General features: G+C 41.7%; 1 protein-coding gene across 6 annotated transcripts in view; it reads right to left on the minus strand.

Annotated features, from left to right (window-relative positions):
* Window positions 1-12849, minus strand: part of ccdc171 (coiled-coil domain containing 171) — a 378891-nt gene that overhangs the window by 119264 nt on the left and 246778 nt on the right. For all 6 annotated transcript variants that reach the window (XR_011353507.1, XM_069924483.1, XM_069924477.1 and 3 more), the window contains one exon: window positions 4262-4393. Coding sequence is in view for 5 of the 6 variants with exons in the window: in XM_069924483.1 (XP_069780584.1) it covers window positions 4262-4393 (132 nt within the window). In the remaining variant the exon portion in view is untranslated. The remainder of the gene's footprint in view (window positions 1-4261; window positions 4394-12849) is intronic.

Below are 12849 nucleotides of genomic sequence, written 5' to 3' on the forward strand. Positions count from 1 at the left end.
GTAAATGTGGATAGGCTTTTTCAATTAAGAAAGGGGGAGATTCAAACTAGAGGACATGGTTTAAGATTGAAGGGGGAAAATTATAAGGGGAACATGAGGGGAAATTTCTTTACGCAGAGGGTGGTAGGGATGTGGAATGAGCTTCCGGCAGATGTGGTCGAGGCGGGATCATTGGTTATATTTAAGAAAAGACTGGATCGTAACATGGATAGGAGGGGACTAGAGGGGTATGGACCGGGTGCTGGTCAGTGGGACTAGGAGGGTGGGGATTTGCAACGGCATGGACTAGTAGGGCCGAACTGGCCTGTTCTGTGCTGTAAGTGGTTATATGGTTATATGGGTAAGGGTCTGGTAGATGGAGTACAACACTAATATATGTAAGGTAATCCATTTTAGCAGATAAATAGTAAATCAGATTATTATTTAAATTATGAAAGACTGAAGCATGCTATTGTCAGAAACACTGTGGAGTGCTGTGCATGAATCATAAAAGGTTGATTTGCAAGTACAACAGGTAAACAGGATGTTGGGCTTTCATTAGGCTCTTTCATGCCAGGCTCCATTTGGAGGCTGGCTATAAATCCGGAGGGAAAACATAAAGCTTACCTTTTGTGGAGCAGCCCCAAAAGGCTGCTCCTGCGCCACATTCACATTGAGTGGCGCCTCGTAGCGCCCTCCGGAGTCGATGCGACTGGTGTTATACTGTTATATATACACAGCAGAGCAATGGCCTTCTTCCCTACCCATAATCCTCCACACAGCTGGAACTGCTCTGTTTCCCCCAGAACAGTTCCAGCTGCACGGGGGATTATGAGTAGGAAAGGCAGCCATTGCTCTGCCGCATTTTGAGCAGCAAAGAACAGCCCCAAAATCTGAATCAACCTGGTGAGATTCCAGAGTGGCCGGAGGGGCTGGCACAGCCTTCATCAGCTGTCCCCTGATGATTTCCACCTGCTCCCGCTGGCCGCCCCTGCCCTGACAGCTCCCACTGGCCACCCCTGACCCGACAGTCCCCGCCAACTGCACCTGCCCTGACGGGCCTCGCTGCCTGACGGCTCCTACTGGTCACCCCTGCCTTGAGGGGATCATGGAGAGAGTGGAAAGATGGGTCGCAGGCTGACGGCGTCATCATGACACATCAGCCCGCCCCTGACCAGCCCCTTGCAGCAGCTATACATTCATGTGCAGTAGTAGAGCGCAGAGCTCCACCAATTATCCTTCCCTGAGAGGGGTTGCAGTTAGCGCCTCTGAGCCAGCCACGGCACATTCAAGAAGGCAAGTGTCCCAATGTAAGGACGGAGAATCTCCACCTTCACAGTTGGTCCTTTTCACTACATGAAAGGATCTAGTGACAGAGGGAGTGAATTTAAACAGGGAGGTTCTGCTATAACTGTATGGGGTACTGGTAAGGCTGGACCTGGAGTACTGTGTGCAGTTCTGGTCTCTTAAGAAAGGATTTACTGGCCTTGTAGTGGTACAGAGAAGGGTCACCAGGTTAATTCCAGAGATAATGGGTTAGCCTTTGAGGAGAGATTAAATTGGTTATGATTCTACTCACTGGAATTTAGAAGAATGAGAGGTGATCTTAGAGAAACATAAAATTATGACAAGAATAGAGAGCAAGAAAAGTTGTTTCTGTTGATAGATGGGACTAAAACTAAGGAACTTAGCTTCAAGATTTAGGATGAAAATTTAGATTTTAAATTTAAATTTAGATATATAGCACAGTAACAGGCCATTTCGGCCCACAAGTCTGTGCTGTCCAATTACAGCCAATAACCCCAGGTACGTTTTGAACGGTGTGAGGAAACCGGAGTATCTGGGGTAAACCCACACAGACATGGGAAAAATGTATAAATTCCTTACAGACAGCGCGGGATTTGAATCCCAGTCCTGATCACTGGCGCTGTAATGGCATTGTGCTAACCGCTACGCCAACCGTGCCACCCAATGAGGAGGAACTGTTTATCCCAAAGAGTAGTGGATTGTGGGATTCTGGAATTCCCTGCCAAAGGAAGCAGTAGGTCAGTCTCATTTAAATATTCAGTACTTAAGACACAGATTGATAGGTTTTTATCATAGTATGGAAATTAAGAGTTATGGAAAAAGGTGGGTAAATGGACCTGAGTTCACAGCCAGATCAGCCATTGAATGACAGAGCAAGTTCGATGGATCAGTTTGATTCTGCTGCTCCAATATCCTATTCTTAAAAACAGGCAAATGAGACAATTTGGATGGGCAAACTGTTTCGCATGGATAAGTTGAGCTAAAAGGTTGAGTTCTTGCAGCATAGCTCTAAGAGTCAAGACCACTGGTCATAGAACTCCAGTTAAAAAAAAAACTCCATTCCACAACTAACCCCTGCCTTCCATGACCAAGCCATAGTGGATCTCATGGATCTTCTGGATGATACAAAAATTGTCACTCTTGTTGACAGAGAGGAGGACAACCTCAAGGTAACAGGAAAATACTATTCAGTTAGAACATGGGCAGAATTGTGACTGATGAAATTTAATTTAGGTGATGCATTTTGAGTGGGCAATCAAGGGAAAGACATGCACACACACACACACACGCACAACATTAGGGCCCTGGAAGTATTGAGGAAGGAACCTGGGCTTAACAGTGCAGAGATCCTTGAAGGTGGCAGTGTAGGTAGATAGGTTGGTAAGAAAGGAATACAGGATATTAGTCTTTGTTCATTGGGATATATAATGCAAGAACTGTAAAATCATGGAATAGCTTTATAAAACAATAAGCTACAGCTGGAGAACTGTGTAAATTTCTCATTAGCATACTAGAGGAAGGATGTGATTGCACTGGAGAAGGTGCAGGAGAGACTCACCTGGATGTTGCCTGGGATGGAGAGTTTAAATTATGTAGAAAGTATGGACACACGCAGGAAACTGGACCAACAAACAATCTAGTGGAGGAAATCAGCAGGTCGAGCAGCATCATTGGGAGAAAAAGAAGGGTCAATGTTTTAGTCTTGATGAAGAGCTACCGTCCAAAACATTGACCCAGGTTGATGCTGTTCAACATGAGAGAGTTTAGATAGATCTTCCTTAAACAGAGGAGGCTGAATCCACACCTAACTGAAGTATACAATATTATGAGGGGCATTGAGGCGATTGATAACAAGAAAGTTTAGATGTTCCAAAAAAAAAGGATATAGGTAAATAGGGAGAGGCTTAAACGTGGCACAAAGAAGAACCTTTGCAACTAGGGGATTGTAAGCAAATACTCTCAGAGCACTTAAGGAATATCTAGACAAATACTTGAATTGCCAAGGCCGAGAAGGCTAAGACAAATTCTAGTAAATAGGATTAATGTAAAGAGGTAAATAATACCAGGGGCAGCATGGTTGGCGTAGCAGTTAGTGCAATGCCTTTACATGCCAGTGACCGGGATTCGAATCCTGCGCTGTCAGGAGTTTGTACATTCTCCCTGTGCCTGCATGGGTTTTCCCTAGGAGCTCTGTTTTTTTCCCAACATTTGCAATGTACCCGGGGGGGGGGGGCAAATTGGGTGGCATAGACTCATGTGCCGAAATGACCTGTTACCATGGGACATGTCTAAATTTAAATTTAATTTAAATAATCAGTTCAGACAGTGGGCTTATAGATCTGTTTCGATGCTTAAGATTCTCTGAATGGTTGTACTCACATTCATAATCCATAAACTTGATTCACCAAAAGTCTGGATGGTAAATAACCTTTTCAATAGTTATTTAAATGTGCTCTACCAAAATAATAACTATATCAATCATAGTCTTTCTTGCAACATTGTGTTAGCCCTCTCAAAATGAATCAGGTTATGTATGTGGAATAGTGTTGTGCACATAAACTATGTACAGTACTATAACATTAAAACAGTGTGCCGCACCGTGTGCAGTAAAACACTGTGGCACACACTATGTGGAGAAGACATTTATATAAAAGCTCATGTTCCTTTATTTTGGATTCTGAGACATTTTATCACAGCTTACTAACTGTAGTGTTTTCATATTCATCACAGCATTTCCAGTAACTGCTTTGCTTAAATTACCATGCAGAATAGGGCACATCAGGGTCAGTTTATGTCAGCTACTTCAATCTGTGGAATTTCACCAGCCTTTGTTTCAAGGTATTATGCAAAGAAAACTGACATTAAGGGAGCTTTAACTGACAGCAAATGAAATCAATCAGTGAATCACTAAGCCATAATAAACAATCAGCTCCCAAATTTGAGATTAAGTCTGTGTATTGTATCACATTCTAACCTGTAGTGATGTAACCTCCAGCCCGTCCTTTGGCCCCTTCACTACCATGCTCTCCAGTTGCAGCTTGGGGAGGTGCAGGGTAAAGTCGTTTCTTGCTGTCACAGACCATGATAGTAAGATCTGATCTCTGACCTGAGAAAGAAAAAACAGCATCAATGGCAATTCCCCTTCAGACATATTAACTGGGATGAACTGGGTCCCCTCGAGTCCACTGAGTGGACTTGCATTGATCGGTAGGACTGAAATCCATGAATAAATTTAAGACTAATTGATTTTTTGTTGCAAATAAATCAGTAATTCAGAACAGCCACTGAGAATTTTAAAAAGATAGCGTTGCATTATGTGATTGAATTTTTGTTAAAGTTGCCAAGAGTCTTTCTCAAGTCACTGGAATACTTTCCTTAAACCTTTGAGCAGTTAAATTCGTATAACCAAGTCTACAACAAGCTTTACAAAGCACTGTGGTTAAGCAGTCTCTAGGCCATGTCCTTGCATTTAAAATTCTTTGCACAGTAAAACATTAAAGAGAACCACAAGTTCTGCACATGCACCAACTGTGTTTGATCGCAGAGGATCAAATAAGGTGTTGATATCATACTGCCACCCTGTGGTAAAACACTATTTTTTTATTTCTCTGACAAATTCTTTCACCATGCAAATCAAGGCTCATGAAGGTTAGCAGGGTTTTGCAGAGACAGTTACAAACTCATTTTGCAGCAATCATCTTCCTTTCCCACTTCAACTCAGAGGGACAGGTGAAAAAAAAAGCCTAAGTTTGAAAATAAATGGACCATGTAAAATCCAAATGCAAATTGACAAATAAAACATTCAAAATATAATTTTCAGTTGAAAATCTATCCAACATGAATAGACATGTACTGAAGCAAAAGTGACTGAAAAAAAATTTCTTCATAAAAAAAAGTGTTAGTGTTTATAGTTGCCATAAATGGGAATTATTTCTAAAATACAACTGAGAAATTATCGATGGGAATCATACCTTGTTGTTGATTGTGGCCAATAATTAAGTTGTAATGAATTAGTGATGTGTTTATATTCAGTTATTTTAGTACTTAGCTTTACTTCATGTCAAAATTAATCCTGGTCTGTATTATTCAACAGAAATCCAAAGAACTTATTCATCAGTGGCTCTTCATGAAAGTCTTCAGTGCTTCACTTCTTAAAAATGCTTTTCTTCTACACTAAAAGCCTTAGGTACATTCAAGCTAATAAGATGCTTTCAAACAAATTACCATCTTACTACACAAATTTGTGGATATTTATGTTACTGTTAAACCTTGATAATAAATAGAGGAAAACAGAAAAACACTGATAGTTCTGAATCCAGAGAAGTTCATCAAAATTACATCGCAATTATTTTGAGGAAGTGGACACGTTATATATAATATCAAAACCTCATAATTTGTTAAAATGTACAAAGTAAACCATGCATATATAATGCAATGGTTCCTAAGCATCTGCCAGACAAAAAAAAGGCTGCTTGATTAGCATTTCAGATTTACATAAATGCTATAAATATAAATGTTGTGTTAGAATATCAGGAATTCTGGGTGAACATAAATTATGTCGAAAAATTCACAATGTATGGCATATTTGGTGCAAAGGCAATAAAATATATTACTATCTAATCTTCACAACTTCTCTGCCCGGTTTCTTGTAGTAAAAAATGTCCCTTGCAGCTTATTGATTATGCTTCAAACATTTATATATAACGAGTCCAAATCAGAGACCCAATAGAGTAAAATGTGAGTGGATTTGGGTGGCCTGGTATATGCTGCATTTCTCATTTGCATCATTCAGACTGATCAAAGTAAATTGGGACAAAGACATATTTACATAAAAGGATTAAAACTCACTCTGGACATGAAATTGACCATTGTGCGCAGTAAATGGGAGCAATCTTTTTCTGAAGCATTACATGAAATTATTTTCTTCTCAGGCTGATATTTGATATACTGTTTGACCAGTCTGAGGCAATAATTAATTTCTCTAACTATCTGCTGCTTAATTTATGTCTATGAATATTAATATTCATCTATATCACTGCTATTCCATGCTTTCTGAAAAATATCTTGAAATATTTTTATCTAAATATTATGCTGATGCAACAAGACAAATTCATTATAATTTGCAATGTAACAAGAGTACAAATAACATATTTTGCCCCAAATACACTAAATTTTCTAAAAGATCACAAAATGGATCAAATCTGTTCCTTTGTTTGTCAGAATGAGAATTTAGGAACAGTTCAATATGTAAATAATGTTTCCTTCATTCTAATTTTGAAATAACTTTAACAATTTTACAGTACAGTTCTATGAAACATTAGTTGTTCCACATTTTCGTTCAACATCTAATTATCATTTGGTTCTCGCTATTAAGCTAACGGTTTTGTTGAAATTAAAATGTTTTTCAAACAGGATAAGAATTAACAAAATATTTGCTCAAATCATCATTTTCATTCAGATTATATCTGGCCAATTTATTTTCTTTAATAATGTTATGTCCAGAAATAAATAAACATGCTACCGAAGTCAATAATTATGAATAAAAACCACAACCTAAATTGCACTTTTTTTTTGCAAGTTCTTACCAATTATATATACAAATCAGTACTTGCCAAAATATTTAATTTGTTAGAAGAAACACTGATTTGTGTGCATAGATGGACATGGCCCTTCTTCAGTGTGGATGTGAACCTAAAAAGCAATGAATATGCCTAATCTGAATTAATTCATTCCATTTGAATACCAGGGTGTTACATAATTTGAGATCTTGAGTTCTAGAGATCCAGTGATCATTGGGAGTTCAGAGCTTGTGAGTGTAAGCAAATTTAAGCTCTTGGGGGTCACTATCTTGGAGGATCTTTGCTGGGCTCAACACACTAATGGCGTCGTGAAGAAAGCACATCAGCGTCTCTATTTCCTCAGGAGTTTGCAGAAGTTTGGTATGACATCAGAAACCTGGAGAATTTCTACAGATGTATGCTGACCAGCTACATCATGGTCTGGTATGAAATGACCACTACCCCTGAGCATAAAGCCCTCCAAAAGGTAGTGGTCACAGGAAAAACCCTCCTCACTATTGAGCACACTACAGGGAACACTACCATCAGAGGGCAGCAGAAATCATCAAAAACCCTCACCACCCAGCACACACTCTGTTCTCACTGCTGCCATCAGGGAAAAGGTAAGGGTGCCACAAGACTCTCACCAGGTTCAGGAACAGCTGCTCCCCCTCCATCATTTGACTCCTCAACAACAAACTTAATCAAAGACTCATTTAAGGGCTCTAACTTATGCACTTCATTTATTTTCTTTTTGTTCTCTATGTATTGCAGTCAATTTGTTTACAGTCCTGTTTGTTTACATTTTACACTGTGTACAGTTTATTTTTTGCACTACCAATTAGTGGTAATTCTGCCGCACCCACATGAAAAAAGAATCTCAGGGTTACATGTAATATCATGTATGTACTCTGACAATAAATCTGAAATCTGAAACCTAGAGAAAGGCTGCTAAGGCTAAGTCTTTATTCCCTGAAACATAGGAAGCTGGGGATATCTTTAATAGAGGAATATCACATCATGAGAGACATGGATGAAGTGAATGTGTACAGTCTTATTCCAGGACAAATGATTGCCAAATGAGGGCATATGTTTAAGGTGAGATAAGAGAAATTTAAAAGGAACCTGGGGGGGGGACCTTTTTCACTCAGATAGTAGACCGAAGCTGAAATAAGCTGAGAAGAGGAAGCTATAGAAGTTGGTACAATTTCCACATTCAAAATACATATATGGATTCAACGGGTTTTAGAAGGAAATGGGCCAAATGCAGGCAAATGAGTCTAGCCCAGAATGCCAACTTGGTCTTCATGGATGAGTTGGTGTGAAGGGCTTGTCGGTGCTGTATGGTTCTATGATTCTCGATCTTTTATTGCATTTGGGGTTATGTGCCCTGAATTCATTAGATTTCAGTGGTAGGGAAACTGCTGGAGAGGATTTTGAGAGATAGGATCTAACAGCATTTGGATGGCTGGGGAAAATTAAGGAAAGCCAGCATGGTAAGTCATGACTCATGAACTTGAAGAGTTAACAAGGTAGATGAGTGCAAGGCAGGTGATGTTATTTATATGGATCTTAGAAAACCATTTGATGAGCTTCCACATAGTAGGTTGGTAATGGTTAGGTTAGGGCACACAGAATAGGAGGCCAACTGAATATTGGCTTAGTGATAGGAATCAGAGAGTGGTTGTAGAAGGCAGTTTATTGGACTGGAGGACTGCAACCAGTGAAGTGCCTCAGGGTTCGCTGATCAAATATCTCAGATCAAGAAAAAAATTGTATGATGATGAGTAGCCTCAAGTTTTAATCTTCAGCATTAATTTTTTCAGTGTCATTGTCATTACACATACAGATTAGTAAAAGCAACCATCTTGTAGTGGCAAGCCGCTGCAACAATTGGGCCAGTGCTCCAGACGGAGAGCGCAACCAAGAGCTAGCAGGCCACGCAGTGGCACTGGCCCTAGCAAGCAAACCAGCGGCTAGGGCAGCGTAGGGGCCAGCATCCCCAACATGGACCTGGCCCCATTGCACAGCTAACAGATAGGAACAGCACGCGGGGAAGAGGTATCGTCATGTAAGAATGTACCTGCGTGTGGGAAACCTGCTATTGTTATGCAGGCAGTGACATCAGCAAATGGGGGAAAACGGCAGGAACACAAACTGTATAAAAGTCAGGCTTCAGCCCCAATAAACCAGAGCTATACACACTCATATGTGTATCTTTACTTCGAGTGGCATGCAGCTACAATTGATGATCCCGACGGTTTAGACTGCAACTAAACCCCAACAATAAGCGAGCCGGCAGCCGTCCACGCAGCCGCCCTGAAACTGCTGACTTTCTGGACAAATCAGCCATGCGTATGGTTCAACCAGGCTGAAGCACAGCAGAGGCCACCCAGCACTACCACATGGTGAGCGCCCAGGACCAGGACACGGCAAGCTGGGTCAACTTCATCTAGAGGCCCCTGTTGGAAAGCGTCTACACCACCTTCAAAGACTTACTCATTGAGACCTTAGGGCTCTCACAGCATGAGAGAGGAGCACGTCTGCTCCACTTGGTCGGGTTGGGGGGGACAGGCCCCTGTCGACCCTGATGAACGATATGCTGGCCTCATTGGGAAGCATGAACCCTGCATACCTAGAGCAACTACCCGAGGACATCCAACTGTTCTTGGCGGAAACTGACTTCAGTGACCCCCCCCCCCCCCCGGAAAGTGGCAGCACGAGCAGACATCCTATGGAAGCAGAAAAGAGAGTACTTGGCATCCATGGGGCTCATTGCCAAACCCCACAGCCTGACCCAGACTGGTCCATCAAAGGAAAGGAAACCCCACAAGGGAGGTGAGCCCAAACACCAGTGGTGCTTCTATCATTAGCAATGGAGTTCCGGAGCCCACCGATGCTGACTGCCGTGCACCTTCCAGGGAAACGCAGGGATCAGCCGTCACTGATGACCATGGCGGCTGGCCAACAAGACAGCCTCCTGTACGTGAGGGACCATCAATCCGGACAGTGGTTCCTCGTAAAGACAGGAGCAGAGGTCAGCGTCCTGGCAAGTGGGCCCCACACTGAGGGTTGCCAACAGCAGCACGATCAGGACCTATGGTACACGCAAGGTCCAACTGCAGTTGGGAGGCAGCCTCTTCTTGTGAGTGTTCATGTTGGCAGAAGTGGAACAGTCGCTCCTCGGGGCAGACTTCCTGCATGCCCACAGCCTGCTGGTGGACCTGAAGGGTCGAAGACTGGTTCATACTTTCCCCCTCAAGGACGCCAGGATCCTGGCTCCCCACCGGGACTCAGTGCAGCGATCCACGGAGGAGTACACCAAGATCCTAGCCAAGTTCCCAGCAGAGATAGGCAGGCCACCAAAGCCTCCAGAGACACTGCCTTCAGGCAATAAAGACAATACCACCAGTTCTGGGGAGGTTGGGTCAATGTAGTGGAATGCTGCCACGGCAAACAGGCTGGCGCTCCGAGCGGCGAGCACAACCAAAAGCCAGCAGACCGCGCACCAGCACTGGCCCCAGCAAGCAAACTGGCGGTCGAACGGCTAAGGCAGTGTAGGGGCCAGCATCCTCAACATGGCGCTGGCCCCGCTGTACAGCCAACAGATAGGGACAGCTTGAGGGGAAGAAGATTTTGTCATGTAAGAATAAAACCACTATTGTTATGCAGGCAGTGATGTCAGCAAATGGGGGCAAACGGCGGGAATGCAAACAGTATAAAAGTCAGGCTTCAGCCCCAATAAACCAGAGCTATACCTGAGAGAGAGAGTGCGAGTGTGTACTTTGAGCATTGCTGCAGTCTAACAGTTTTTGATTCCTGGATTGGCAAAGTCACTTCTGCTCAGCTTTGCTCATTGTTATACTTGCATTATTAGCCCATTACCATACTTGATAGTATTTCATGTTTTTCAATCATAAAAAGTTATGATATGAAGGAAGGCTTTAGGTTTATTATAAAGCTGGCTGAAAAGTGGAAAATCCCACTTCCCAGCTCTGGTTCATGGCCCAATGGTTAACGGTTTTCCACATGTCCTTCTAGGTACAATTCATGCTTTACATTTTATGTGAGGATTTCTGTTGCTACCATCTTTCAGGCAATGAGTTTTAGATCCTTACTCCCAGTTGTGAACTAAGATCTTTTCAACTCCTCACTAATCCTTCTACCAATGAACAATTCTATGCCTCAGTTTGTGCAAAAAGAAATTGCTTTTTCTCTTTAATGTGTTCATTTTGATTTTACACACCTCCAATTAAACCTTCTCTTCTTCAATTTTGCTCCAAAAACACCAGTCTCTCTCCTTACAATCATTCCCCATCCCTCTGCACATATCCAGAACTCTCACATCTTTCCTGCATTTTTTTCTGCTTATCCTTGCCAGTTAATTAGTTTGGTGAAATTTGAGAAAACAAATACTGGCAAAACCTCCCCAGTGACACCAAATGAAATATCATCATCAAAAAAAAAGTATTTGTCAGACATGACCCTCCCTTAACAAATTCATGCTGCCAGTCCCTGATAACTTTTAAAACTCAAAAGATGATTTATAAGGTCCCTCAAATGTTTTCCAATAGTTCAAACACTTTTGCGATCAGACAGGATCTGAGGCAATTGTAACCTCAATTTGTCACCTTCTCCCTTTATAAATATAAGCAGCCTTGTTGCCAAAAAAACATTGGAAAATGATAGTCGGACTTGTGTTATTTCTCCCCTTGCTTCTTTTAAAAAGGATACATTTGGTCTTATCCATTTTTAAAGAAGCTTGATTCCCTGAAATATGAGGTGTTTGGTGGTGCTGCAGTGGTTCAATTACCAAAACTCGCAGTCCAGAAGCCTGGACAACCAGAGACCGAGTTCAACTCACACGTCAGCTGTGAAATGGACTTTTGCTGATAAACACGTTTAAAATGAACAACTATTCTTGGCAATCATTACATTACCACAAAACTGTCTTGTTGTAAAACTGCAATTGGCCTCCTAATTTCCACCTTTATTATTCTAGTGTACATATGGTGTCCTTGCTGTCAGTCTGTTGTCACATCACATTTTTATATTTTTACACAAGAGTTAATTCAGCCTAATGAATATATGCCAGCTCTCACATTAATCTAAGCAGTCCCATTCTACCAAATCTTCTTCCCTGATTCTCTCTGTGGAAGAACCCTTCTCACTGTATCCTACCCAAGTAGCTGTTCAAAAACCTTTAAATGCTATCATATCATATCCCTCCACTGCCTTCTCATCAAATACCCATAAAGGGCCTGAACAGTGGGACACTGCCCCAGTTGATCAAGGGGGTCAAAGTATAGAGATCATATGTAATGAGATGGTGGAATTAAGAGTGATACGAGGCAAGTTTTTTTTAAAAGAGAGTGGTGGGAGCCTGGAATGCATTGTTGGGATTGGTGGTGGAGGAGGTTGGTTCAATGGGACATCAGACTCTCAGATAGGCACATGGATGTTAGAACAATAGAGGGTTATGTGTGTGAGATAGGGAAAGATTAAATTGTTGTGAAGTGGGTTTACATAGGTTGGCACAACATCATGGGCTGAAAGACCTGCACTGTAATGTTCTAAGAAGAAAATCTTTTTTGAACAGCTTTTGCTGTACGTGGAATGTACTGCCTTCAAGTGTGACAGAAACATTTTTTATCGCGGCTCTGGAGAAAAGGCCAGTATGTGAACAGTTGCTCTCATAAAGAGTTAGTGTACCTGTGATGGGCTGAATGGGCTGTGTGGTGAAAGCATTCTATGATTCTATACCCTCTTCTGAGAAAACAACTATAGAGCATTCATTCAGAAACTTGCATATCTTTAACCTCCATAATTATCCTACAATTCGTGTGACTAAAATGATCCACTCATACTGTTCTAATTCTCTTTCTTGTCATATATTTATTAAACATTATGATATTCTTTTATTTCACACTTTTTCCCAATTCCCTTTATTACAAACTTCCCTTTTCATGTTACACGATCATGTCCATTCCTCAAAATCCAAGAA

The sequence above is a fragment of the Narcine bancroftii genome, chromosome 1, assembly GCF_036971445.1.
Source record: "Narcine bancroftii isolate sNarBan1 chromosome 1, sNarBan1.hap1, whole genome shotgun sequence".
In the NCBI taxonomy this organism is placed as follows: domain Eukaryota; kingdom Metazoa; phylum Chordata; class Chondrichthyes; order Torpediniformes; family Narcinidae; genus Narcine; species Narcine bancroftii.